The sequence below is a fragment of the Trichosurus vulpecula genome, chromosome 4 (assembly GCF_011100635.1).
Source record: "Trichosurus vulpecula isolate mTriVul1 chromosome 4, mTriVul1.pri, whole genome shotgun sequence".
Lineage (NCBI taxonomy): Eukaryota > Metazoa > Chordata > Mammalia > Diprotodontia > Phalangeridae > Trichosurus > Trichosurus vulpecula.
The window spans coordinates 216098698-216125184 of NC_050576.1; the positions used below are offsets into that span (position 1 = coordinate 216098698).

Below are 26487 nucleotides of genomic sequence, written 5' to 3' on the forward strand. Positions count from 1 at the left end.
TGCTTTTTCACTCTTTTATTCTTTGTTACAAGTGATGGTTATTGGGGTGAAACCGATGGGAACCTTTCAAGTACAAATTAGTGTTACAGAAGAAGAGGAAGACCAGACCATAGATTTGTACCCTAGATTTGAGAGGGTTCGGTTTTGCTAACTTTGAGTATAATTGATTCCTTTTGTAATCCTATGTATTTTATTATATGTATTTAAAAACATTCAGAAAAGGGGTCGACACCCTTCACCAGATTTGCCCGACACAAGGTTAATAACCTCTCCTTAGTGGTATTAGGTTCTTTGGCTTCTCTGAACAGTTCTCTATTTTTTTATTTTTAATTCTGTACCTCTGGCCACCAACTAAAATCTAACTTAAAATTCCCAGATATGCTTCTGTTAAAATTTTTTAAAAATAGTTCCCTAATTTGGCTGGGTGAAGAATCAGAATGCCTGTCAGTCCCTCTGGCCCACTGATGGAGAAGGCTTTGTGAGCATTTTCTTCCCCAGAACAAAGGCAGCACAGCAACCCTGCCCAATCTTCCTGAAACCAGTTGTTTAAGTGGACCTCTTGGGTCCCAGCAGCCCATCTCCTTAGGACCTTCCCTCCATCATCCCTTCTCCCAGATTCCTCGCCCTCTTTAAGGGCTCTCAGTCCTCATTCTCTGACCTTTCTTTCTTAACTTCCCTCTTCCCACATCTGCCTTACGCCTACTGTCTTCCCTTTTCCTTTTTTTAACCCCAATTTTCCCCCTGACCTTTTGGCCCCACGGGTCACCACCACCCTCTCCCGCTTTGGTTCCCACCCCCTGCAACAGTGACCCTTTCCACGCCCCGCCCCGCCCCGCCCCTTCAACCCGGGGCCACGCCTCCTCCGACTTAACCAATCACAGATCCTCCCCCTCTGCGTGCCTCTCCCGCCCCCTTCGTCCCCCAATGGACGGCAGAGCGGTCCAGTGAATTCCTGCGATCTCCAGAGCCGGGCCCAGGCCTCAGCCAATCGGAAGGGAGAGAGGAGAGGGAGGGCGGGCCTCGGGGGGCCTGACGCGGTGGGTGGTGCCAGGCGGGTTGCTAGCTGCCAGCGCTACTCTCTCCTCTTCCTCCCACCTCCTCCGCTGGCCTGTCGCCCCCGTTACCCGTCGCCCGCCCCGCTTCATTGTTTCCGGGGGGCTCCTCGGCGGGGAGCGGCGGCTTGTGACGGGCGCCAGGGGACACTGCAGCGGGAAGGCCGGGCCCCGCGCCGGCTGGACTCGACCTCCCTTGGAGGGCGCCCCCCGGGCCCGGCCTGGGGCCGTGGAGCCTGACCGCGGGCGGGCTCCCCTGGGGTCGAGGGGAAGAAGAGGGACGTGGGGGTCGGGTCGGTCACGCTCCTCCGGCCCCTACCCCCCTACACCCGAGGAGGGGAAAGGGTGTCCTTTCTTCTCCTCCCCGTCCCTGGACTCCTGCACCGCCGCGGAGCTCAGCAGGTAAGGGCTCCTCGGGATCCAGAGGTGCTAGGAGGTGGGGGGGAGGGGGTAGGGGAGGAAAGGATGAGACCCCCGTCTCCTAGGGTGAGGGCGTGGTGTACGTGGCTGATAACCCCCCCCTTTGGGGGGGGCGATATTTTAAAAAATCTCTTAAAAGGATGTGAAATAGCCACAGGTTGGGCAAGCTAAAGATCTTGAAGGGTGGAGGGAAAGGTGGCTCGTGGAGCCAATTGCATGGAAGAAAGAAAAGAAAATTAAAATGAAAAGATAACCCTCGCCTTTGGTCTCAGTAGGTATGCCTTAGTGATGGGCAGGCGACAGACCAATGATTTATTTCATTCGTGTGCCCTGGTCTTGGTCTGTATTTTGACCTGCACAGCTCTCCTCCCTTTTGCTCAACAGTGAAAGATTTCCAGACTGTTATTTTCCTAGGACATGTTAGTTAGGATGAGATAACGTGGGTAATGCGATTTGCAAACACTAATGTCTATGTGAATGGTAGCTATTACCATTATGGCCCTTAGCAGAGCACATAGCAGGCCCTTAATACATGCTTCTTGACTTGATTTTGACTTACTGTGTATATAACATGTTTCCACACCCAAAAGAGGGATCAGGGGAAAAAAAAACAGCAGTGGGCAAAAGAGTCTTTTCCCTAAGGTGAAAGAAAGATTTGGAGCTTTTTGAAAACCAATTTTTAGTATTTTTGTTGTTGGTTTCTTTTCCTCCCTCTCTTCCCCCTTCTTCCTCCTCCATCACCTGTTGAGCCTCAATAGGATCTGTGGCTTCCCTGCAGTATAAAGAAACTGGTAGGGTGGTTTCCATAGTGAGGGTAGTGTTTATGCTACCATCCAAGAGCCCAGCAAATCACAAAGGTGTTCGGAAAAGCTATAGAGAGAACCTTAGTCTGGACCTGACGTTGCCTATATCCTTATTAAATTTTACGGCACAGCAGGAAACAACTGAAAGACTACATGCTTTGTCTGATGAAAGCAGTAACTTCTGATGCCTTGAAACATGAAGCTAAGACTTAGGCAAATGGGAGCAGAATTGTTGCCTCATAAAAGGCAAAGTGTCCTGTCCCTATCTAAGTGTTAGGATTGAGGGACTTAGCAGTGCTATACACATAGCAAGCACTTTGTAAATACTTATTGAATTGAAATGGGGAACCAAATGGCTTCATTTTGGCTCACAAGAAATGCACGTCCGCTATAGAAGTTTGTGCCTCTAGAATATAGACGTTAGTGTTACTGGGCTCTTTTAAGTCAGAGCCAGATAACATTTTCCTGGAGTAGTAACTATCTTTAGTGGAGGAAGAAGAACAGAAAGGAAAATTTTTCTTTCCTGGTGATTCCTTGTATCTGTTTTCTTGCTTTAGGTCAGCTCTGATCACAATGAAAAGTACCCGGGCCTCCAGTAACCCTGCCTGCTATCCAGAAGACAACCTAGAAGGAATGGAACTGAGCTTGACAGGTCTTCCCCTGCTTGTTTCCCGACGTCCTAACAGTGCATCCCCTGCAAAGCCCATTGCCCGGTCTGTCTCTGTTATCACTGAAAATAAACCTAGAAGGAATGCCCTGGTGAGTGTCCAAAGCTATAGAATGTCTTACAGGATACTCCCTCCGACATTAAACTAAGTAGAGAGATTTTTCAAAACCAGGCATATATTGACATTCATTTGGTTGTTTAAAATCTGAGTGTTTGGTAGAATAGGGTAATTTTCAGATTAGGTGATATGGGACCCTTCCCACCCCTAAGCATTATAATAACTTTTGCTCCCTTGTGGCACATAAATTGATCCGGTGTTTAATGCATATCAATGCATACAAAACAGTCAGCTTACAAATGTTGTAAATTTATCGAGATCTACGTCAACTTTGCATTGTCTATTTCATTTTCCATAAGAGCTATGGATGGTGCTGAATCATCCATTCTCATTTGTTTGTTTTCACACACCCCCACACCCCCATCCTCACTTCCCCAACCAAGGGTACGTATTTACAGGGTGGTTAACTGGGCTTAGGTTTTCAGTCAGTGGTCATTGAACAGTCTGTACAAAACTTAGCTGTCACATGTTGGGATTGAGCCTATGAACTTGGCATTATTAGCCGCATCCTCCGAACAACTGAGCTAATCCTTCCAGATCTATAAATTGTAAGGAGTTTTAATTTTGGGGGGATTCTAACCTTGAATGTTACTTTACTGCTCCGAGCCCTTCAACCATTCTGTTTTACTACTAAATAAAATTCGTGCTTCTAAGGCATTTTCTAGCCAGTTTATACTACTCTCCCCCCAAAATGCCTTAAGTTTTCCTACCTCTTTGCTGATACCATCTCTGCCCTGCCTCTCTCTTCAAATTGTGCCTATTTTTCAAGGTTTAGTTTAAATGCCACCTCTTTCATAAAGTCTTCCCTGATTCCTCTAGCCAGAAGGGTCTTCTGCCTATGAATTATCATAGCCCTTCAAGGGTATATCTTAGGTAATTATATTCTGTTTTTACGTTATAGTTATTTAAAATTAATAACTATATCATAGTTATTGTAAGCTCTTTGACAGTAAGGACCACATCTTATTTCACATTGCTCTCCTTTGCCATCTGCCCCTCCCCCCACCCTCAATCAGTGAGGCCTTTGTTCTTCAATTGTTCTTAAAGATTTATGAGTGCTCATTGGCCGGAGCCTAGGGTGGACCACAGTTTCTGTACTCATGATGGGCCCCAGATCCTCAGTGGCCTCAGATATAGGTACCTGTTGTCTGGGGGAACTTGTGATAGATTGGCCGTTGTAATTAAACTAAAAATTATATTTGGTCAGTGACATTGGGAAGTGGCAGTTATCTTAGTACGTACAATCTGCTCGGCTTGGATACTAATAAATATTTTGAGAATGTCCTTGACCGGAGCCACAGCTGCAATGCTTGAAAGAAAACTGTTAACTCAACACATAAAACCAAAAGGAAGATTGTAAACCACACTCAATACGAAAGTTTCCTATAATAGTAATAATAGCTAGCAATTATGTAGCACTTTAAGGTTTGCCAAAGCCTTTACATATATTGTCTCATTTGGCCCTTACAACTGTTCTGTGAAGTTGGTGCTATTACTATCCTCATTTACAGATAAGGAAACAGCCTAAGAGACGGTAGGTGATCTGCCCCAGGTCACACAGTTAATATCAGAGGCAAGATTCAAATTCTGGTCTTCCTGATCCAAGCCCAGCACTATCCATTGCTTGGGAAAGGAGTCTTCTAAAAAAGGAGGGGGGGGGGGGGTGGCACTGCACTTGAATGTACTGTCCACAGTAACAACGATAGCAGAAAAGAAGGAGTCCACCTTGATGGGAATGTCGAATAATCTCTGAAGGGGAGTAATAGGAGCTGAGCCGAGCCAAGCCAGGTCATTGGGAACACATAATTGTAAGCCTGGGGATTTATACTGTTTTAGTGAGGAACCACTGGATGATTTTGGGCAAAGGAACGATGTGGTCATAGCTGTGCATTAGGATATTATTCCGATGGTGAGGGGAGGAGCTTGGAGAGGGGGTGTAGATTGGAAACCAAAAGGCCAGTTAGGAACCTTTCACATGGTCTGGTCGAGAAGAGACAGGAACCTAAAACAGGGCGATGGTGAGAGGAGTGAATGGCTATGAGAGTGATTTTAGAGTTAAAAGTGACAGGATTTGGCACCTGATTAGCTGTGTGGGGTTAGGGAGATAGAAGATTCAAATATGACTATAAGATTATAGGCCTGGGAGACTGAGGGAATGTTAGTAGCATTTAATGAAATAGAAAAGTTAGGAGCAGGGTCAGGTTTGGGGGTACATCCTTGTGTTTTCAGTTTTAGATACACTAAGTTTGAGGGACTAGTAGGACATCAAGATAAAAATATCTAGCAGGTAGTTGGAAATGTGGGCTGGACTTTGAGGCATAACTAGGAATGGGCATATAGATTTGGATACATCTCTTAAGAGATACTTACAGGAGTCGATGAGGTGACCTAAGGTAAAAAATGGAGACAAGAGGGCCTTGCATGGAACTTTGTTGGCTTAGGATGTTTTGATCCATCTGTGGTCTCATCAGTGTGAATATGCCCTCCATCCATGCGCCGTTCATACCTTATCCTTTATGATTCCTGTCCACTGCGTCATTTCATAAATCATCCATGGAGGATTTATGTATCCATCTAAAAGTCTTCTCTTAATCACAGTTAGTGGTTATTAGTGCAACACCATAGAAAGCTGATAGAAAGCTATCTGGCTATCCCTCCCTTGCTCCTGCTCCATGCCTGGATTGGCTTTTCTTGTCCTACTTGGAATAATGATATGCAGGGAGTTTTGGCTTTGGCCTCGGGAATCCTGGGTTCAGCTCTTGCCTCAGTCTCCCACTGTATTGGGGAAAAACACGGTTCCTGTCATTCTAATGGAGGAAATGAAGTGCAGCTAACCATGTGCATTCAAGAGATAGACAGTACAAATGGAGAGCATTCTCCAAGGGAAGGCCTCATAATAGTAGGGTAAGCACTCAGCCCCTCAGAGCCTTGGTTCCCTCACATATAAAATGGAGTTGATGCTTGTGCAACATTGTTAAAGAAAATGCTTAGCAAATCTCAAAATAGCATATATAACTATGAGATACTGTTGTCATTACTCCACTTCTCTCATGCAAGCATCTGCTGTGTACCTCCCCATTGCCCTTTGGGCTGCCTGTAGTCTTGATTGCCTAAGATTCCTTTATAACTACAGTTACAAAGATATTTTTGTTCAATATCAGTCAAGGTCAGGAGACTTCTGTTCAGTGCCAGTCAGTGACACGGAGGAAATCTTTTGCTAAATCCAAATAGAAGAGGGATTCCCAATAGATTGTGACATTTTCCAAATACTCTCGTGTGGACATGACGTTGCTCTAAATAAATTAAAGCCTAGAACATTACAGGGCTTCCTCTGTAATCTAAAAGCCACTGCCATTCAAAATTGGTTAGCCTTTCAATCCACATAGGAAAAACTAAGTGGATAAAGGATTTATGTTGTCATGACTGTGGCATGCATTTGGATAGGTTGCCCATTATTCATTTTGTCCCATTGAATCAGTACATCTGACCCAGACAGGTACTGCACTCGAACAATGAGCTGGACCCAGAATTGACTGGGAGAGAAGGCTGGATTATACTTGGGAAATTTCCTAAGCACGTAAATTGTTTTCCAAGCAACTCCCTGCTTCAAAAGCCCATTTTTAAAAATACCGGTATTTCCTTGGCTTCAAATCATGTAACACTTCTGTCTCTTAGAATCATGATAATAATCATTTGAGAGTCACTTAGGAAGGAGTGCTTGGCTTGGAGTCAGAAGTTTTAATTAAGTTTATGACCTGATTTGTAACTTGGTATAACATGGAAAAAGTTATTCTATCTGAGCCTCATTTTAATAGTCTTTAAAACAATGATCAATCACTAGGCTTTATTAAGGGCCAACTGCATGCTAGATGCTGGAGAGATACAAAGACAAAATGTCAAACGGTCCCTGCCCTCTTCATCTAATGGTACATACAAAGTAGTTCCAAGATATCCTGTGTGGGGAAGGTAATAGTCCCTGGGAAAACTAGGAAAGATCACATACAGAAGGTGGTTAATTTTTGAAGGAAACCAGGGATTTCATGAGGTGAAGATGAGGGAGGACATTGTAGCCATGGAAGATAGCTTGTGCAGAGGCACAGAGGCAGAGAAGAACAGCAAGAAGACCCTTTGGCTGGACAGTGTGTAATAGGCTGGAAGAGTATCTTGGGGTCAGGTTGTGAAGAATTTTCAATGTCCCCCAAAGGAGTTTACATTTGATCCTAGAGATTAGGGAGCCACTGGAGTTTGTTGAGTGGGGGGCGGGGGGTGACACGGTCAGATCTGTGTTTTGGTAGCTATGTGGAGGATGGATCAAAGTGCAAAGAAACTTGAACCAGGAAAACTAGTTAAGAGTGGATTGCAGTAGTCCAAGCAAGAGGTGCAGAGTCGGGGGAGAAGGAATAACTGAATGGAGAGAAGGCTACAGGTCCAAGAGATGTTATAGAGATAGAAAAACAAGATTTGGCATCTAATTGGATTTGTGGGATGAGAGTGAGGAGTTGAAGATGATACTGATGTCTTGAAACTGAGTGACTGAAAGAATAGTGAGGCCCTGGGCAAAAAGATGGAAGTTTGGAAATGGAGTAGGTTTTGGGGGAAAGATAACAGGTTTGTTCTGGATGTGTGGAATTTGTGGTATCTATGGGATATCTAGTACATAATACCCAAAAGACATTTGGAGATGTGAGAGAGAAACCAGAGCTGAATATATAGATTGATGAGTCATTTGCATGGAGGTGATCATTGAACCCATGGGAACTGTGATGAGGCCACCAAATGAGAATGTAGTGTGAGAATACAAGAAGGCCCAGGACAAAGTCTTGGGGGACACCCACAGTTAGGGAGCCAGATATGCATGATGCCCCAGCAAAGGAGAACATGTAGTCATCCAGTGGTAGGAGAACCGAGAAACAGCAGTATCGTGAAAACCCAGAAAGGAGACGGATAGTAAACAGTGGCTGCAGAGTGTTCAGAAAACAGGGAAAAAGAGAAAAGGCTGTCAAATTTGGCAATTAGGAGGTCATTAGTAACTTTAGAGAACAGTTTCAGTTGACTGATGAAATATCAAGTGTAGAGATCCTTTTCAAGGACTTTGAGAAATGGAGGAGAAGTAGTATGATAGCTTGAGAGGATGGTAGGCTATAGTGAGAATTTTTTAGGACAGAGAGGACTTTGTTGTGCTTATAGATAGTAGAGAAGGACCTAGGAACTGGTGGTATGGAATCGAAGAGTAAAGAAGAACAGAGTTCATGGTGGGGGCAATATGCAGAAGCTAGGAAGGGATGGGATCGAAGGTACATGTAGAGGGGTTTTTCTTTTTGAGGATAAGGGTCACCTTTTAATCAGATATTGGAATAAAGGAGGGGATTGTTGGGGATTACATTGAGGAATATGAGAAGGAGAGATGATGGAGTTCATGGTAAATAGCTTTGATTTTTCTTGGTAAAATTCTCATCTGAAAGGGCATTGATGACAGTAAAAATCAGTAAAGCACTATAAATTGTTATGTGACTCCATCTGTTTTTATCACTCCAACAATTACCTCTATGCTAGTGCCTCCCAATATTTATGTCAAGTTCTGACCTGTAAACCTTGCAAGCTTCCGTTCCTTAGTTTCATATCTCTAGCTGCCTGTTTCACATTTCTAAGTCAAAGTCATCCTTGTACTCCTCCCTGACCTTCCAGAAGGCTTTCCTTGCCGGATTCTCTGTCAGTGACATCACCATAGGACTATTACCTGGACTTGAAAACAGAGTTACCTTTGACTCATGTCCTTTCTTCTATCCTTTATCTAAAAGTTACCAAGGGCAACTTCTTTTTCCTAAGAACTGTTTCTAACATTCACCCCCTCCTCTCAAGTTGTGCTGGCACCACTTTAATTCAGACCTTCATCCCTTGACTATTGCCATGGTGTACTGGCTGACCCTCCTCTCCATTCACCACTCCAGTTTTCCCTTCATCTAATTCATTCTACGTAATGATGTTTGACCAATCTTCCTTGTGTATTATTTTCATCATATCACTCCTCTGCTCAAAACTTTTATATACCTGGTGCCTTAAATCTAAACTCTTCTGTCTGACGTTTAGGCCCTTCCTAATCTGAACCCACCCTACCTAACTAACTGCATTTCCTATTCTTCTCCAACATGTGTCTTCTGTCCTGTTCCACAGACATATCATGTTTGTACTTTCTTCTCTGCTGTTGCTCATGTTATTCCCCAATCCCGGCATAAATCCTACCTGGTGTTTAAGATTCAGCTCAAGCTTTTCACAAAAACTGTTCTAACCTAGTTTGACCTCTTCCATTCTGTGAATTTCTTTAGCATTGATAGTTCATACAACATGATTTACCACTTAATTATATTTGTACATATCATATGTTGTTTCCTACCTTTTTTGTATGTGCTTCCCAATCAGATTATAAAAGTTTCCAGTCAGGTATGTATAGTTGTATCACTCCAGGATCTGCTAGATGCTTAGTAGATGCTCAATAAATACTTGTTGCTTGCTTCATTTTTTTTTCAGGAGAGTACAGGACTAGGGAGTTCCAGAGCTATCAATAACCTTCGAAGATCCAACAGCACAACCCAAGTCAATCAGCAGTTGAATGGAACCCTCAGGTAATCATCTTGGCTTTCTCCCCAGTTCAGCCCTTATTTTTTTAGAATAGTCTTCCCCATCTCCCCAGGGAATTCCATCAAACCTCAGAAAGGAAAGAGTACTTACTTCAGTGTTATGTCCTGAAATAATGTCAGGGCTCCCAACACCATTTCGCGGTTGAGGCAATACCATCCCTTCAGACTGTTGGCTGGGCTTTTTTCCCTCTGTGAGGGAGAGGCAGCAGGGCTGAGGGTTGACTTGTCTTCATTCTGCAAGGTGAAAAAGAGCAACAGATGTTTGGGGGGCTAGGGCATTTTTTTTCTTCCTTGCTGTCTTATGTCTTTCAAAAAAAAAAAAACAATGGGAGAGGATGGGGGTGGGAAGGGGTAGCAGTGGAAGAATGCAATAGTCAAGGGTCACTCTGCTTTGAAAGTGTTCCAGACTTGATGTTCTCTCCTGTCTCTTCCAGGGATGGATCTAGGCAATTGTTGGCTTTTGAGAAAAAAAGAAGCGGTGACCCATAATCAGTGATGTTTATGTGTTCTGAGTTGTTTGGGGCTCCATTCTGGACTGTGTTGGGTTTCTCTTCATAAGCAGCCCTTACCTGTACTGACCCTTGGTCCTCTCTGATTTTCTTGCTTTATGGGCTGGCAGTTCTGCTATGGAAAAAGTATTCCAGAAGGCAGTAGTAGTCTCACTCTCTTTTCATATTCTAATCTCTGAGAGAAGAATTGGGAAAGGAAGCCAGTTAAAATTCTTCTAATTTTTTTTGGTTAGGAAAAGCTGCCTATTCATCCAAATGAACTGGAGATTGACTGATGAACCCTTCTTGTGTTCTTTTCTTAAAGCTTCTCTTTAGTTTGGAAAGGGGTCTTTCTTCTTCCTGTCACCCCTTTTCAGGAATGCATTGTTTACAAAAGCCAAGGGAATTCTTTTGTGTGAGGAACAGTGGCTTCTATAGAGAATTAAATTCTAGGCTAGGGGCCAAGGATTAGAGTTTTCCTCTAGGGAGAGAGGGAAGGAGCTGCCTCTTGCCCCATTACAAGGCAGAGACATCTGAGGTTCAAGAGATTTCAGGCTCTGGAAAACATAGTCCTTTGGAGCTCTGTGATAGCAAGACCAAGCCAACCAGGTCAGGCCTGGTGAGGCCCTGGGCCTGGACAAGGACATTCCGTGCGTGTTGTAGAGGGACAAGCCTTGGTTTAAGTTCATGTGGCTTTGGATAGGTTACTTACCTGCTCTGAGCCTCAGTTTTCTCTTATTTAAAATGGGTGTAACAGTACTTCTGTTACCTCCCTTACAAGTATAGTAAGAAAAAGAATGTTCTTTTACCTCAAATCTTCCTTACTTGCTTTCTCATCTATTGTATTGCTTTGTGTTCTGTGTGCTGACCATAGTCTTAAGTTTTTCTTATATTAAAAATTAGAAGGGGCTGAAGAAATAAAATTCTGTTGTTACAGAACTGTTTTGTTTTGTTTTCCAGATGCCCAAGGCCATGGCCTTTCTCTTCCTTCCCATAAATGTTGCCTTTTAAGAGTTTGGACCCTCTTTTTCAGACATGACTGTCTTCCTCACTCCCATTCACTCCCACGAATGAAGTCATGCAGGTGCTCTTATCGCATCTGGGTAGCTGAATTATATAATGTGTCCCCAAACCCCTCTTCTGTTCAATGCCATTTCCAGTACTGTGGCCTCCCAGGGTAAGCTCCAAATGTGTCCTTGAAGACCCCTCCCCTCCCTCTCCCTGTTTATGACCTGGCTAAAACTTGCTTCTTGTCCTTTGTATCTGTACTTGTAGAGCTATGTCATTATATTCACTGTCACTTCCAGATCATTACTCTGAAAGGGGAGTGGATTCCCTGGCTGTGCAGCTCCCTCTGCCTGATAAACAAAACTATGATCTTGTTTGTGCCATGACACAAGATTGTTATAACAATCAGATGAGCTGATGTATGTGGAAATGGTTTGTAACTTAAAGTTCTATATAAACATAAGTTATTAGTGAAGGCACTTGGAAGTAGTTTCCCTCTCATCGGGGACCATTCTCTGTACTACCCAGGGAACATTTGGCCTTGTTGTTTTGTGATTTTTGCTTTCTGGGTGATGAGGCAGGTTGCTAGAGTATTTCCCCAAAATATATAACTGCTCACCTCACACACTAAATATTTGTATTAAGAGCCTGGGACAAGCAACTTTCTGGCCTCCAAATACGAGATCTCAAGAAAATATCCAATATCTATTTACTTTTAGAATGGCGGTCTTGTTCTTTTGTTGGTTGGGATGTAAGGAGAGTTTATAAGAATTATTAGTAATGAGGGGCCAAGAAATGATCACCGTGCCTTAACACTCCTGGGACTTTACTTCCCAACTTTGTTGACTGATTCTGCTTTCCAAACCAGGAGAAATGCCACCTTAGGGCTAACAGCAGAGAATTCACTTGCCATACGGTTCTCATATATGCTTGAGGTGTTTGTCACTCCATTTTCTCCCAATAGATCCTTATTAATAGGGTAGAGAGGGCTAAGGGAGCATATTCTCATACTATTTTATGTTATTGGATCCCAACTTTTTTACTTTCCTGGATTGCATAGTTATTGAGGGAGTTGCAGAATGATAAAATCCTAGAATCTGACAATCTAGGAAGGAGGCATGGAAGGTAAATAGAGCAGGGGAACTTAACCTCTTAGTCAACATTCCTACCAGACAACTGATATTCCAGGACTTGATTTAGCAAAAGGGGACCTGAGGTTCTTAGGATATTTTTCTTAATGGTAAAATCTCTTCAAATTTTTAAAATTCTGAACTTGACAGACACCAAAGAAAATGAGTATTTCCTATGGAAAGAAACTGTGAATGCCTCAGGTTTTGCTTATTTTTCCTTTTAAGTATATCATAATTTCAACATGTAACTTTTTAAAATTAAATTATTTTTAATGAATGGGAATCTGAGTTCTTTCTGTACCACTTCCTGCCCCCCACCCCATCCTCCCACCATTAAAAAGAAAGAAAAAACTCTTGTCAACCCCTCTTCAAGATCCATCTTCAATAGTTAGAGTTTGTTTTGCTTAGTATTAATCCTTACTTTGGTCTATCGTCCTTCTGCTAGTTCTTGATCTGTATTTGGGTCTGAGTAGTATAACCATAGATTTGCCCCTGGTTAGAGCTCCAGTAGACTGCTACTGGACTTAGGCACTATTTGGCAGCTGGAAAGCTCTGGAGGTTCAGAGTGATAGAACTGCAGGCTTCCCTTTGGTCTGGGATTCCTGCCCTAGTTATTCTGCTGCAGTGCTGCAGATTGGAGTATGAGCTAGAAGTATGACCCCTCTCTGCTTCTTGGGTTAGAGCCACATAGCTGCTGCTTCCTTCCATACTTGCTCCTCAATCAGTATATAACCTAAGGCCTTCAACCTCCCCTTCCCCTAGATGACCACTCCTAGGCACAGGTTTCCTTCTCAGTCCCACACTAGATCCATGAGCTTGCATGGGATGGAGGAAGGGGGTGAGGGGGATGCCAAGGAGGGAGGGGGGGGAGAGAGAGAGAGAGAGAGAGAGAGAGAGAGAGAGAGAGAGAGAGAGAAAGAGAGAAAGAGAAAGAAAGGGAGGGAGGGAGGGAGCAGCTAGGTGGTACAGTGAGTAGAGCACCAGCCCTGGAATCAGGAGGACCTGAGTTCAAATGTGGCCTCAGACACTTGATACAGTTACTAGCTGTGTGACCTTGGACAAGTCAGTTAACCCCTATTGCCTTGCCTTCTCCCCTCCAAAAAAAAAGAAAGAGAGAGATGGAGATGCCAGTTGGCATCTGCTTTTCCCCCCTGCACAAGATCAGGCCTGGAACTTATTCTTGCCCTGGTGAGAAACTCAAGGCAAGCTCCTCTCCCCTCATCCACTTCCGTCTTGGTTTCCTGTTGATTGAAATGTATTTCTGTACCCAACTGAGTGTGTATGTATGTGTATTTCCACCTTCTTTGACCAGTAAAATGGAAGTGAAATTCAAGTGTTGCCTGCTCCCCTCCGCCCCTTCTTCCTTGTTTGTACTTTTCTCCTTTCATACCCTGATTATGTGAGATAATTTCTCCTACTTTTCACTTCCCACTTTGTGTATTCCTTTTTCCCTCCCTTTCCTTTCTTTTTTTAAGATCATCAAAACATAACAAAAGCCTCCCAAGTCCTCTGTCTTATTAGAGTCCCTCTATGACTCCAGACAGTAGAGTTTAGCAGAGACATTTGTATTATCTCTCAGTATTAGAAAGTAAACAGTTAATCCTTATTTAGTCTCCTATGATTGCTCATCCATATTTACTTTTTTATGTTTTTCTTGACTCCTCTATTTGTATTTCAAAGTTCTATGCAGCTCTGGTCTTTTCATTGGGAGTGCTTGGAAGTCTTTTATTCCATTAAAGGTCCATCTCCCCCTTGTCCTCCATCCCCCCAAAAAATACTATACTCAGTGTTTCTTGGGTGACATATTCTTGATTGTAAGCCTATAGATTTTTCTTTCTGGAACATGGTATTTCAAGTTCTTCACTCCTGTAATAGTGGTGGCTGCTAATTCTTGTCTGATCCCAACTGTGGTCCCTTACTAATTGAATTCTTTTGTGTCTGGCTGCTTGAAGTATTGGCTTTAATGTCCTTCCAGTTTTTATTTTACTCTTTGTTTCAGAAAGTGATTGGTGGATTCCTTCTATTTTTAGTTTGCTCTCTGGTTCTAAGAGATCTGGGGAATTTTCTTCAAATATAGTGCATAGGCTTCTTTGGTCATGGCTTTCAGGAAGTTCACTAATTCTTAAATCATCTCTCTGTTTTACCAAGTTAGCTGTTTTTACCATGAGATACCTTATTTTCTTTCTATTTTTTCCACCTTTTGAGTTTGTTTTAATATTTCTTGTTGTCTCATGGAATCATTATCTTTTCTTTGATCCATTCTAATTTTCAGGGAGTCAGTTGCTAGGGTAGAGTTTTGTGCTTCTTGTGCCAAATTAATAATTCCTTTTTCAACATTTTTTCCCATAGATCTCATTTCTTTTCCAATTTTTCCTCTAGTGCTCTCACTTCATTTGCAAAATATTTTAATCTTGTAAAATTTTATTTCATCTCTTCCAAGAATTCTGGAAGCTAAAGTTGAATTTATACCATTTTGTCTTTTTTCTTTGATGCTTTGCTTGTAGATGTTTTAGAGTCATTCTCTTCTTTGGGGTTTATGTTTTAAGTATCCCTGTCACCATAATAACTGTTTGGTGGGATTCTTTTTTTGGTTGGTGATTCTACCAGCCTGCCTCCTGACTTCAGATTTGATATTAGGGCTGGAGGGAATTTCTGGGCTGTGCTTCTGTCCTCTTGGATCTTGCTGCTGCTTTCTTGGAGGTATTGAGTAAGAGTTGTGTTATTCTAGGATTTCAGGGTGAGGTCAGGCTGGGGACTTGCAAACTTTCATTTTGGTCTGATCCAGGGAGAAGTCTGGTCACTGCCTTCCTTGTCTGAGCTCTGCAGATTCTTGACCTGGCTTGGGTCTGAGCAACCATAGACTGCTGCTGGACTTAGCTGTTATCTGGCAGCTGGAAACTTCTGCAGGCTTCCCTTTGGTCTGGGATTCCCTCTCTGATTATTCTGCTATAGGCTTCAGACTGGGCTCTGAGCTAGAATTAAGACCCCTCTCTGCTCCTTTGGTTAGCTGCTGCCTCCTTGTATACTTGCTCCTCAAACCTATAGCTCCTATAGCCTTAGGGTCCTCAACCTCTCCTTCCCGTAGCCTAGATCACCACTCCTAGGCACAAGTCCCCTTCTCAGTCCCACACTGGATCCCATTTGTACCATATATAGACCTCACTGTCTTTCTACCTATGCCAATTTGGGCTAGAAAAATAACTCACTGTGATTTTTTTTTTAATTTTCCCAGTCAGGATTGAATCTGGTACTTTTTGTGTATGTGTGTGGGAGAGAGTATTGTTGTACTCCTTGCTGTGACTGCCATCTTGGCCTCTCCAACATGTAACTTTCAAAAAGGTTGTGTTTGTCTGTTCCCTGCTAGATTTCTGTTCTCTTTTGCAAATGTTTAAAAAGGCTCCAATAATCCTCTTTTCTTTATTTCTTAGCAATCTATCACTATCCTCCCTGTCCTTCCCGCCCACCAAAAACAAGAAAATAAATTTTCATGGGAAGCCCCAGTTTCATGCCAAGTTTGGGGCTGAGCTTGAAGTCCTGAGTCAAGAGTGGGAACCACCATTAAAGCCCCAAATAATTTTCCTGTAGATGTCATATATTAAGGCCTCTTGCCAGGCATGGGTTGCTAGATCAGAGCTAGGAAACACTGTGAGTACACAGAGCTCTGTTTCTGGCTAGTGACTTGGTCTCTCCCTGTTAGATTTCATTTCGTGTTTGAAATCTGGCTTTGTTCATTTTTTTTCCCCTTCTTCCTTCTCTGAACCCAGCACTGACCAGCCCACAGATTTCCTGACCTTCTTTGACAGCAGCACTGGGGGGAGAAAGAAGCTAGCAGGTCTGTGCAAAACTTCGCCTGAGAAGAGAACCACGTGGAACATTCTGGTAAGGGGATCCTTGGGAGTTTGAGTCCGAGATGAAATAGAATTGTTGGTCCCTCTAGTTCTGCCCTCCCCTTCCCCAAGAAGGCTTGATGTTAGGTAAGGGGAAGACTCTAACTTGCTATGTAGCATCTCTGCCTCTAGAAAAGGGAAAGCAAATACACATCAAACACTTTTTCTCAAGTCTTTCTTATTGGAAAGAACTTTTCAGCTTGTTTGGCTGCTCTCTCCACTGCATAAGGGCCAGTTAGAGCCCTCTCCGTTTTGTAGATGAGAAACCTGAGCCCAGGAGTGATGATGTTCCAAGTATTACACAGATAATTGAGGTAGAGTTGAGGTTAGTGATCTAAATCCTGTCTTCTTACTTAGGTTGCCTCTGTGTTCCATAACAGGATGACCAGCCCAGAGTGTTCACCATCCCATCCAGCGCTCGCAGCACCAATACAGCTGACTCCTCAGTTGGTCTGAGGAAAAAAGAAGGCACAATATCCTTGGCACCTAATTTTACTGCCAATAACAGGTAGGGGCAAACCATGAAAACAGATGACTTCTCTCACCCAAGGGAGAACAGCTGAATCAAGAATGTGTTGTGTGGTGTTCAGGGAGTAGGTATTGCCATTTCCCTAGCAGAGCTTAGGTGCTAGAGGGGGCTCTAGAAAGTTCTCTGTCACTCTTAAAAGCCATCCTTTCCTTGGGAGAATGAAGGCATTTTTCTCATTCTGTGTGGCTCGAGTCTGAGGTTGAACTTGATAGACATTACATGGGAGCAAGTATGATTTTACGGGCTCATGGACTTAACTTCCCAAATAACCTCGGTCAGTTAATCAGTAAGCTTTACTAAGCACCTGCTTTGTCCTCAACAATGTGCTAAGCACTGGGGATACAAAGCAAAGCACAAGAAGGTTCCTGCCCTCCAGGAGCTCACTATCTAATGGGGGAGACAACATGTACAAACAAACTGGACAGAGAACAGGTTGGAAATAATGAAGGGAAGGAACTAGATTAAGGGGGATCAGTAAAAACTTCTTATAGCAGGTGGTATTTTAGCTGGAACTTGAAGGAAGTGAGGAGGTGGACATGAGGGAGAGGAGTCCATGCCTGGGGGATTCTTCCTCATTTACTAAGCCTTGGGGGGTAAGACTACTCCAGTTACCTAGAACCACTTCACTAAGTTCTTGGTGAAATAATCTTTTTGGTGGAGACATAGGCTCAGTCCTGATCATGGGAAATAAGAATCTTCAGTGAATTCTGCAATAGTCAAATTATATCTGAAGTATTATGCATAATTTTGGGCATCACAATTTAAGGACACTCGTAAACTAGAGTGCATTCAGATAAGTTGTTGAGAGGGTTTTAAACTATATCATATGGAGGAACACTGGAAAAATTGAGGTTATTTAGGATTAAGGAAGACTAAGGAGACATGATGGTTATCTGTAAAAAAATTTTTAAAGTAGGTATTTCACTGTGATTTCTTTGATCCATTAGGTACTACATATGAAACAGAAATAACTTGAAATTCTTAACAGTACTCAAAAATTCTTCTTATTTTGCAATACCGGGCTGTACAAGCTAAAAAACTGAATAAATTGCTTTAAAGTAAAATATATAGTTTCAGTTGTCATTTTAGAGTAACCTTCAACATAATTTGAAGTTTTGTTGGATTCATTTCATTCTAGTTAACTGTGTGAAAAATAGGTCTGTGTAAAGATTTTTTCTAGTCAAAAATATTATGATTATAGATATCTAAGTATAGGTATGTGTAAGTAAGTATATGTATGTAAGGATATATATGTGTGTATATATATATATTTGTGTGTATGTGTCTATATATGTATGTATGTATATATGTATGTATCTGAATATGTATGTGTGTATGTATATACGTACACATATATATGTATCTGTGTATCCTCCCTTAATTGTAGCCTTCTGGACTGGGGTGGGGGAGGAGGAAGGGGGGAAAAGGGGGGAAAAAGAACAAAGTAAAAAGTGCACAGCAGAGACAAAAGAAAACTTAAAATGAAGCAAAGAAAAGATGGACAGCTCTCAACACAATGTGTAGTATTTATTATATAGGCTTTCTTGAAATGGAAATTTATTGCTCTATATTTTGGATCCTCTGTTACATTTATTGTGCACATGGCAATACTTTTTTTCTTTTCTTATTTTGTATTTAAGTTTCAGTATTTGAGTTTATAATGTTTCTTTTTCTTTTCTGATTGCGTATTTAAGCTTAAAGCCTTTAAGTCTGAAATAAAAAAGAAAACAAAAATAAAGGCACAGCTTTACTAAATCCAAGTATTTTTGTAACTACTGAAATGTATCATGCATTGCATTTTGTTTTATCTAATAACAGTTTAAGCAATTATTTTTGTTCAGGTATTTAAAAATTAAGTTTCCATTGCTCTTTCAATATAGTGTGCTGAAATATTTATAATTACTTTAGCTGAATGAATGTCTTATCAAGAAAAGACTAATTTAAAATTTTTTTCATTATTATGCATTTGAAAAACATCAACAAACATGAATATTTTATACAAAGAAAAGGAAAAAAGGATTTTATATGATATCATAAAACTATTACATACATCTCAGGGTTTTTTTTAAGATATTTACTAAATTTAACATGTCACTTTCAACACTGCCCTGCTTGTCTGTGTCTCCTGAGCTTTCTTTTGTTCTTTTCTGTGTATTGTAAAAAATGTTTATTTGACTCTTCTATTTTTAAAATCACTATAATTATCTACCCATGTTTCTCCTCCCCCTTCCCCCTAAAAGCCATCTCTTAAAACAAATAGATGTATTCAAGCAAAACAGATCTATATATTGGGTGTATGTATGTCCATCACCTCCCAGCCAGCAGGTGGGAAGCTTCTGGAGTTATGATCGATGGTTGCGTTGATCAGAGTTCCTAAATCTGTCTCAGTTGTTTCCCTTTGCATTATACAAGTTGTTTTTGTGCTTCTACACATTTCACCCTCCATCAGTTCATGCAGATTTTCTTTGAATTCCAAGGATTCTTTTAATCTGACCCTTTTGTTATTTCTCAAGGTATAATCATGTTGTTATATGCAGATACCATAATTTGTCCAGTCCTTCTGCAGCTGATTGATAGGCTGCTCCTTTGTTTCCAATGCTTTGCTGAGACAAAAAATGCTGCAATCTATATTTTTGTTTAAATAGGTCCTTTCCTTGTTTTTGATCTCTTTGGGATATATGGTCAGCCAGTATTCCTGAATCACAGGTTCTGTATACTTCAGTGACTGTGAGGGCCTAGTTTCAAATTGCCTTCCAGAGTGGTGGGACAAGTTCGAAGTTCTCCTGCTCAAGTAGTGCATTTGTGTCCCTTTTCTCCCACAGTCTCTCCAACAACTGCCACTTATGTTTTTGTCATCTTTGTTAATCTGATGGGTCTGGAGTGGAACCTTGGAGTTATTTTAATGTGCATTTATTTTATTAGTGATTTGGATCATCTTTTCATATGGTTGTTGATAGCTTACCTTCTTTTGGAACTGCCAGTTTTTATCCTTTGAGAAATGGAGAACCTCTTTTTTATATATATATTTTAATAATTTCCCTTTATATTTTGGATATCAGAGGAATTTGCTGCAAAGATTTTTTTCCCCTAGTTAATGTTTTCCTTTCTAATTCTAACTACAATAATTTTGTGTCTTCAAAAACTTTGGGTGTTTGGAGTCTGAGCAACAGTAGACTGCTACTGGCTTTAGCCATTATCTGGCAGCCAGGAAGCTCTGCAGATTGATGGTGACAGAACAGTAGGCTTCCCTTTGGTTTAGGATCCCTGCCCTGGTTATTCCTCTGTAGGCTTCAGATTGGGCTAGAATTTAGAACGGAGACCCTGCTCTGCTCAGTGTTTGAGCCACACTGCTGCCATTTACTTTTGAACTCATTTCTCTTATATGAAGCGTATGGCCTGCAATTGCTCCATCCCACAGTATCACCCCTGGGTCCAGGTTTCTTCCTCAGTCCATCCAATCTATAACCTAGAAATGGGGAATGAGTAAAAAAGCCCCAAGTTGGCAATTGTTCCTGCACATTGCATGAGGTCGTGGTGCTCTGGTATAAGGCTGGGACCCTTGTTGCCCTGGTGCACAACCTAGAGTTCTCTGCATGGTAGGCTTGTGATCATACCCCGTCCCCAGACTTCTCTGTTTTCCTATGCCAAATTGGGCTGGAAAAATTACTTACTGTAACCTTTTCTTGAATTTCCCCATGAGGATTCAGTCTGGTATGTTTCTAGATCTGTCTGGAAGAGTTTTTAAGGGGAGCTTACTGTATTTCCTGCTCCTGCACCATCTCTGCTCCCTCTCCTAGCATTTTCTATTAAATAGCGGAGTCTTTTCCTTTGCAACTATGCTCAATTGCTTCTTGATCTTGTATAGTCTGTTCAACTGGACAATTTTTCTGTTTTTAAACTGGTACCAAATAATTTTTATTGCTTTATAGTATAGTTTGAGATCTGGTACTGCTATATCTTCCCATTTTTCCCCCCCTTATTTCCCTTCGAGGTCTTTGGCCTTTTGTTCCTCCAGATGAACTTTGTTATTATTTTTTTCAATTTCTATAAAGTAGCCCTTTGGTAATTTGATTACTATGACACCAAATCTGTAAGTTAATTTAGGTAGTATGTTATTTTTATTAGATTGGCACAACCAAACCAGGAACAATTAATATCTTCAATTATTTGTCTTTTTTTCTGTAAAGAGGGTTTTTGCATTGTATTCACACAATTCCTATTTGTCTTAGTAGTTATATTTCTAGATATTTTATACTTCTTTCATTATTTTGAAAGGTATTTTTTTTCTGCCTCTTCCTGCTGGATTTTGTTGGTAATATGCAGAAAGGCTAGTGATTTTTGTAGGTTTATTTTATATATTGCTGCTTTACTGAAGTTATTTCAGGTTTTTAGTTGACCTTTTAGGGTTCTTTATAACTATCTTGTTATCAGCAAAGAGCAATGTTTTTTTCCTCTGTGCCTATACTTATTTTCTCAATTTATTTTTTCTTGCCTTATTGCATTTCTAGACCTAGAACAATAATGATGGCATTCTTAGAAATTCTTGCTTTGTCTACTGTTTTATTGAGAAGTCCTCTAGTGTTTCTTCATTATAGATGATGCTAATTCTTTGTTTTAGAAAGATATTCTACTCCTAAGCTTTTTAATGGTTTTAACATACAGTACTATTGCATTTTTTCCAAAACCTCTTCTCCATCAGTGGATATAATTATGTGATATTTACTGTTTTTGTTATTAACATGGTATATTATGCTTATAGTTATCCTAATATTGAAGTAACTCTGCATTCTTGGCATCAATTCGACCTGTTTATAAATCTAATCTTTTTAATATGTGGTTATAGTTTTTTCTAATATTTCATAAAAAATTTTTGCATCAATATTCATTAGAGATGTTGGTTTGTTGCAAGAGTTCTTGAAAGTTTATGGACCCTTTCCCAATGTTTTTAAATGCATAAAATATATAGGATTACAAAAGAAACCAACTGTATTGAAATATAGTTACCAAATTATTTTTTTAAGTCCACACACTCCAGGTTAAGATCCCCTAATCTATAGATTTCTTTGTTTAATTGTCTCTTTGTTTAGTTATCAGGGCCATATTTGTCTTTTTTCCAATTTCTGCAAGCAGTATATATAATATTGAAATTAAGTGTCCTCTGAATGTTTGATAGAATTTACTTGTAAATTGACCTGGTCCTGAATTTTTTTTTCTTTAGGCATTCCTTTATGGTTTTATTCTGAAAATTTTCCCCTGAGATTGGGTTATTTGAATTTTCTATTTCTTGTTCTGTCAATCTGGATATTTTCTAAGTATCTATCCATTTTATTTAAGATATCAGTATTCAAAATAGTTTCTAATAATTTCCTTTATTTCCTCTTCCTCATTTGGGAGTTCTTTTTCATTTTTTTTATGTTGGCCAATTTTTGCTTTTCTCCCAAGCACTAACTTTTTGAGGAGCTTGCAGTCACTGTAGCTTGGGCCTATCACCTGAAAAATCCATTGGCCAGGACCCACTTATACACACATCAGCAGGTGGCAGCATGTTGTCTTTAAATATCTGAAGAGCCATCATGTATAAAAGACTGATTTCGTGTTGCTCCAGAGGCAAGAACTGGGGTTACTGAATAGACTTTCTAGAGACAGACTTAGGTTTAATATAAGAGAGAATTTATGTCAATTAGAAGTGTCTAATGCTAAGTATCCCCCTGCCTTATGGAAGCTGGTGCCCCTATCATTAGTAATTTTTAAGCACAAGATGGATAATCATTTTTTTAGGGATGCTATGAAAGGACTTTTCTACACTATAGCAAGTGATTGGACTAGGTGACATCTTTCCCCCTCTGAGATCTTAAGGTTCTGGGATTGGGGAGACTTTACCTCTCTGTACTTTGATCTCTCCATAGTATTGCAGTACGCCATTTGTGGTATAGTTACTTGTTCATATGTTGCTTGATAATTATTTTAAACTCTTTTATATGTCCATATTCTAGCTTTTCAACTAGACTGTAAATTCCTAAATGGTAGAGCTGAGTGCACTGCATTGGAACCTCCCTATAATATTATTTTCTACAAAGTAGAATTCTGTATATACTGTGAGCCTGGGCTAGATGCTTTTATGGGCATTTAAATTTGTTCAGTAGCAAAAGGCAGTCTTTCCTGCGAGGTGGTCTTAGACCTAGGACTCTTAGGACATCACTATGGAGAGGCACAAGATAATTCTTTGGGCATAGTCTCCTCTCCTCCCACAGTGCCTAGTATAAAATTTTGCTCACAGTGGACCCTTGGTCTATGTCAAGGGTTCTTAACCTAATGAACTTTTTAAAAAACACATATATTTTGATAGTTATATTTCATTATAATTGGTTTCCTTTGTGATCTTGTCTAGTTTGTGTGTTTAAAAACATTCTGAGGAGGGGAGCCCTTGACACAAAATTAGTTAAGAACCCCTGATCTGTGGTGTTGACTGATGGAAGGTAGTCAATGGTCCAACAAGCTGTAATATGTTTCTCTCTTTTTTTTGTTAGGAGCAACAAGGGAGCAGTGGGCAACTGTGTTACCACCATGGTACATAACAACTACAGCACTATAGACAAAATTCCTCCGCCTAAGAGCTCCAACCAGGCTGCTTCATCCCTCAAGTAGGCTTTCTTCTTATCCACTTCACTTCCTGAAGAGCAAGGAGAATTTTGCCAGGAAGAAAAGAAAACCCTGTGTGGAGTCAGCGGTTAAACTCAGGCACAGGGAAAATATAGTTCAGCAGTAGTGGAGGAACCAGTCAGATAATTTTGTTCTCAGGGGGTTCCCACTTTGAGGGAGGGTCAGCCTTCATGTTACCAAGTAATCACTGAGTGACATAAAGACACACACTATAACGAACAATAGTTTCTAGTTAGAACCACTAAGATCCAAACCACTTCTTTCTAGAGCTGAAGACAGAGATGGTCATAGAAAATAGGAATAGGGACTGTTCTTTTGATTTGGGCCAATATCAACATGCTTAAACAATAGCCCAAATCTAATGAGATGACATTTAATAGAGGTAAATGTGTAAAGTCTTATATACTTGGGTTTAAAAAGAAGTCATTTTTTACATGAAAACGATTTAGTGAAGTTTTAGTAGCTTACAAATTCAAGAGGAGTCACTAATGCAAACTGAGGCTGCATTAAGTGTCTAGAACATAGAACGCTGTGGGCTTGCTGTATTTTGTTCAGTTCTGAGCACCACGCTTTGAGAATGACATTGACAAACTAGAGAGCATCCAGAAAAGAGCAAGCAGGATAGTGAAGGTCCTGGAGATCACGTATACAGGGATCAGTTGAAAGAACTACAGATGTTTACCGTGGAGACCTAAAGAAGACATAATAATTGTCTTCAAGCATTTGAAGGGCCAGCGTAGGAAAGGAGGGGTTGTTCTGAAAGAAGAAATAGGAACATTGGGATAGAGGGGCAGATTTAGATGCCATCTAAGAAAAATCTTCCTATAGTTGGATTTGTCCCAAAGTAAAATGAGCTAGCTCAGGAGGTGGTGGATTCCCCCCATTAAAGGCCTTTGAGTTAAGGCTAGATTACCATTTCTAGGGGATTCTCTAGAAAAGATTCTTAATTAAGTTGGGCTAAATGACCTCCTAGGTCTCTGTTAAAACTGATATTCCATGAGGATAAAGAGGTCTTCTTCATGTTCAGCATTCTGTTCTCTCTTCTTCCTTCTTTTCTTATTCCTCCCTCGTTCCTTCCTCCCAGTAGTAAGGTTTTTCTCTTTAGTGGAGTAGCTTACCCTCAGACCCCTTGGCCAGAGGAGGAAACCACCCCTCAAATCTCCTTGTGGCTCTAAGTGCCCCTCTTACCTCTCTTTCCTCACTCAGTGTCTGAGGATGGTTTCCTGTATCACTCTGGTCACCGAGTTTATGCATGATGCAGATTGATCAGCAGCACCTAAGACGCTTTTAGGCACTAGTAACCAGTCAAGATCTGAATGAGGGTCTTTATTGGATTCATCAAGGGGTCAGTAAAGAGGCTTAGAAAAGGGTTTGTTCCCTAACTCCCCTTTTGAACACAGACTAAGAGAGGAGAAATCTGATAAGAGAAGAGAACCCTATTCCAAGATTAGTCCCTTCTCCAACCATAGTAGCAGTGGGAACTTCTGCCAGCCAAAACAACCCCAAAGGTTGTTGATCAGCATCATGGAGACCACAACTGTCATCTCTTTTGGAAGATACAAAATAGAGTTTTTCTGCCTGGGCTCTTCAGAAGCTTTGGCCTTAGGTGGAGCATGGGTATAAGACACCACCTTATAGACTGAAGGTTAAGTGGTGTTTTTGTATCATGACTCACAAAGGTTATATGAAGTGGATCATTGTTGTCGTTGGAAAAAAAGTGTACTGCCTGTTTATCCTTCTTTCTTTTTAGAGGCTTTTAGAATTACCCGGCCTCATTGCTGTCCACTTTCAGGTCGCAGCAAGTAAAGGTTGACGGGCATAGGTATCTATAGCAGGACTTTTAATGAGAATGAGCAACAGTTTTCCCATATATATATCTCATCTACCTTTCTATTTTACTTGTAATCTCATCATTATGACTGGCAAGTAAAAAAGTAAGGGAAAAACTCCCGTGGTTGAGAACCATAATCCTTGAGATTTACCTTGGGCAGCACAGAACCCTCTATTGGTATATTGTCTTATCACCACTAGAGACAAGAAGGAGTGAAACTAACGATCTAGAGGTCCCCTAGAATCAAAGAACAGAAGAAGAGACCTTTGAAGTCTCTGAGGTGTTGAGATGGTTTGTTTTGTTTTGTTTGTGGGGAGGGGGGGGGAGGAGATAAATTAGTAGGTAGTTACAAGACAAAATCAAAAGAAAAATTTTAAATATGCAAATGAAAACAAAAATAAGTATGGAAAAGGATGCAAATAGAGCGATTTTTTATGTGCTTTTGAAAAACTAGCAAGTTCATAGTATCATATACTCTTTCTTGTTTTTATATATAAATGTTTGTTGATGATTATGTTTATAACCAAAGAAAGAGAAAATTTAACATGAGAAAACACTTAGTTTTTCTCCAGCAAACTCGTCTTATTTATTCTCTTGACTCCTTTGCTTGGCCATGTAGAAAAGCTCAGCAAGCCAGCCGAAGCTCCTCCTTCTGCAGTTATTGGCTGTAGGCAGGTGTGAGCTGCAGTGAACTTCCTTAGGGCAAAGGGAGCCCTGTGAAAACACTCGATGCTTTTTTTCTCTAGCAATATCATCAAGGCAACTGCCAATGAAGACGGCGAGAGCGGCAGTTTCATGAAGCCTCAGAAGAATCTGTCCAGTAATAACAATGTGACACGGAACAACACCAGCGGCGCAGCAGGACTGCTCAGAAGGAAGGAGGTGACAGAAGAGGAAGCAGAGAGGTGAGCAGAGAGGGGAGCAGAGCCCCCCGGGGAGCAGACAGGGAGAGGGCTCTCAGGGTCAAAAGGGCAGCTTACGGGTCTGGAGCACAGTGGGAAATTAGAGAAGGAGAGGGCTGAAGGGAGCGTGTCTTAGAAACTGGGAGGGAAGACAAAGGGCGAGAAGTGTGGACAGAAAGGCCGTAGGCCCAGGCCTTCCTTGCGGCACTGTCTGTCGGTGGCTCACAAATTGTGGATGATCAGTGAGAGACTTTGGCGGGCCCTTAAGTCTGGCAGTTAGCTTCACTGCTATTCACTTGTATCCAGATATTTGGAAATGAGTAGGAAGAAGAAGAAATGATGAAGAGAATGCTTGAG

General features: G+C 41.2%; 1 protein-coding gene across 4 annotated transcripts in view; it reads left to right on the top strand.

Moving 5' to 3' along the window:
- Positions 1-1037: 1037 nt before the first annotated feature.
- Positions 1038-26487, top strand: part of CEP131 (centrosomal protein 131) — a 49669-nt gene continuing 24219 nt past the window's right edge. For 2 of the 4 annotated variants that reach the window (XM_036756936.1, XM_036756938.1), the window contains exons 1-7: positions 1038-1454; positions 2833-3034; positions 9586-9680; positions 16086-16200; positions 16589-16716; positions 23265-23378; positions 25975-26133. In XM_036756936.1, coding sequence (XP_036612831.1) covers positions 2849-3034; positions 9586-9680; positions 16086-16200; positions 16589-16716; positions 23265-23378; positions 25975-26133 — 797 coding nt within the window. In that variant the 5' untranslated portion in view covers positions 1038-1454; positions 2833-2848. The remainder of the gene's footprint in view (positions 1455-2832; positions 3035-9585; positions 9681-16085; positions 16201-16588; positions 16717-23264; positions 23379-25974; positions 26134-26487) is intronic. The other 2 variants (XM_036756937.1, XM_036756939.1) reach the window with 1 other exon arrangement.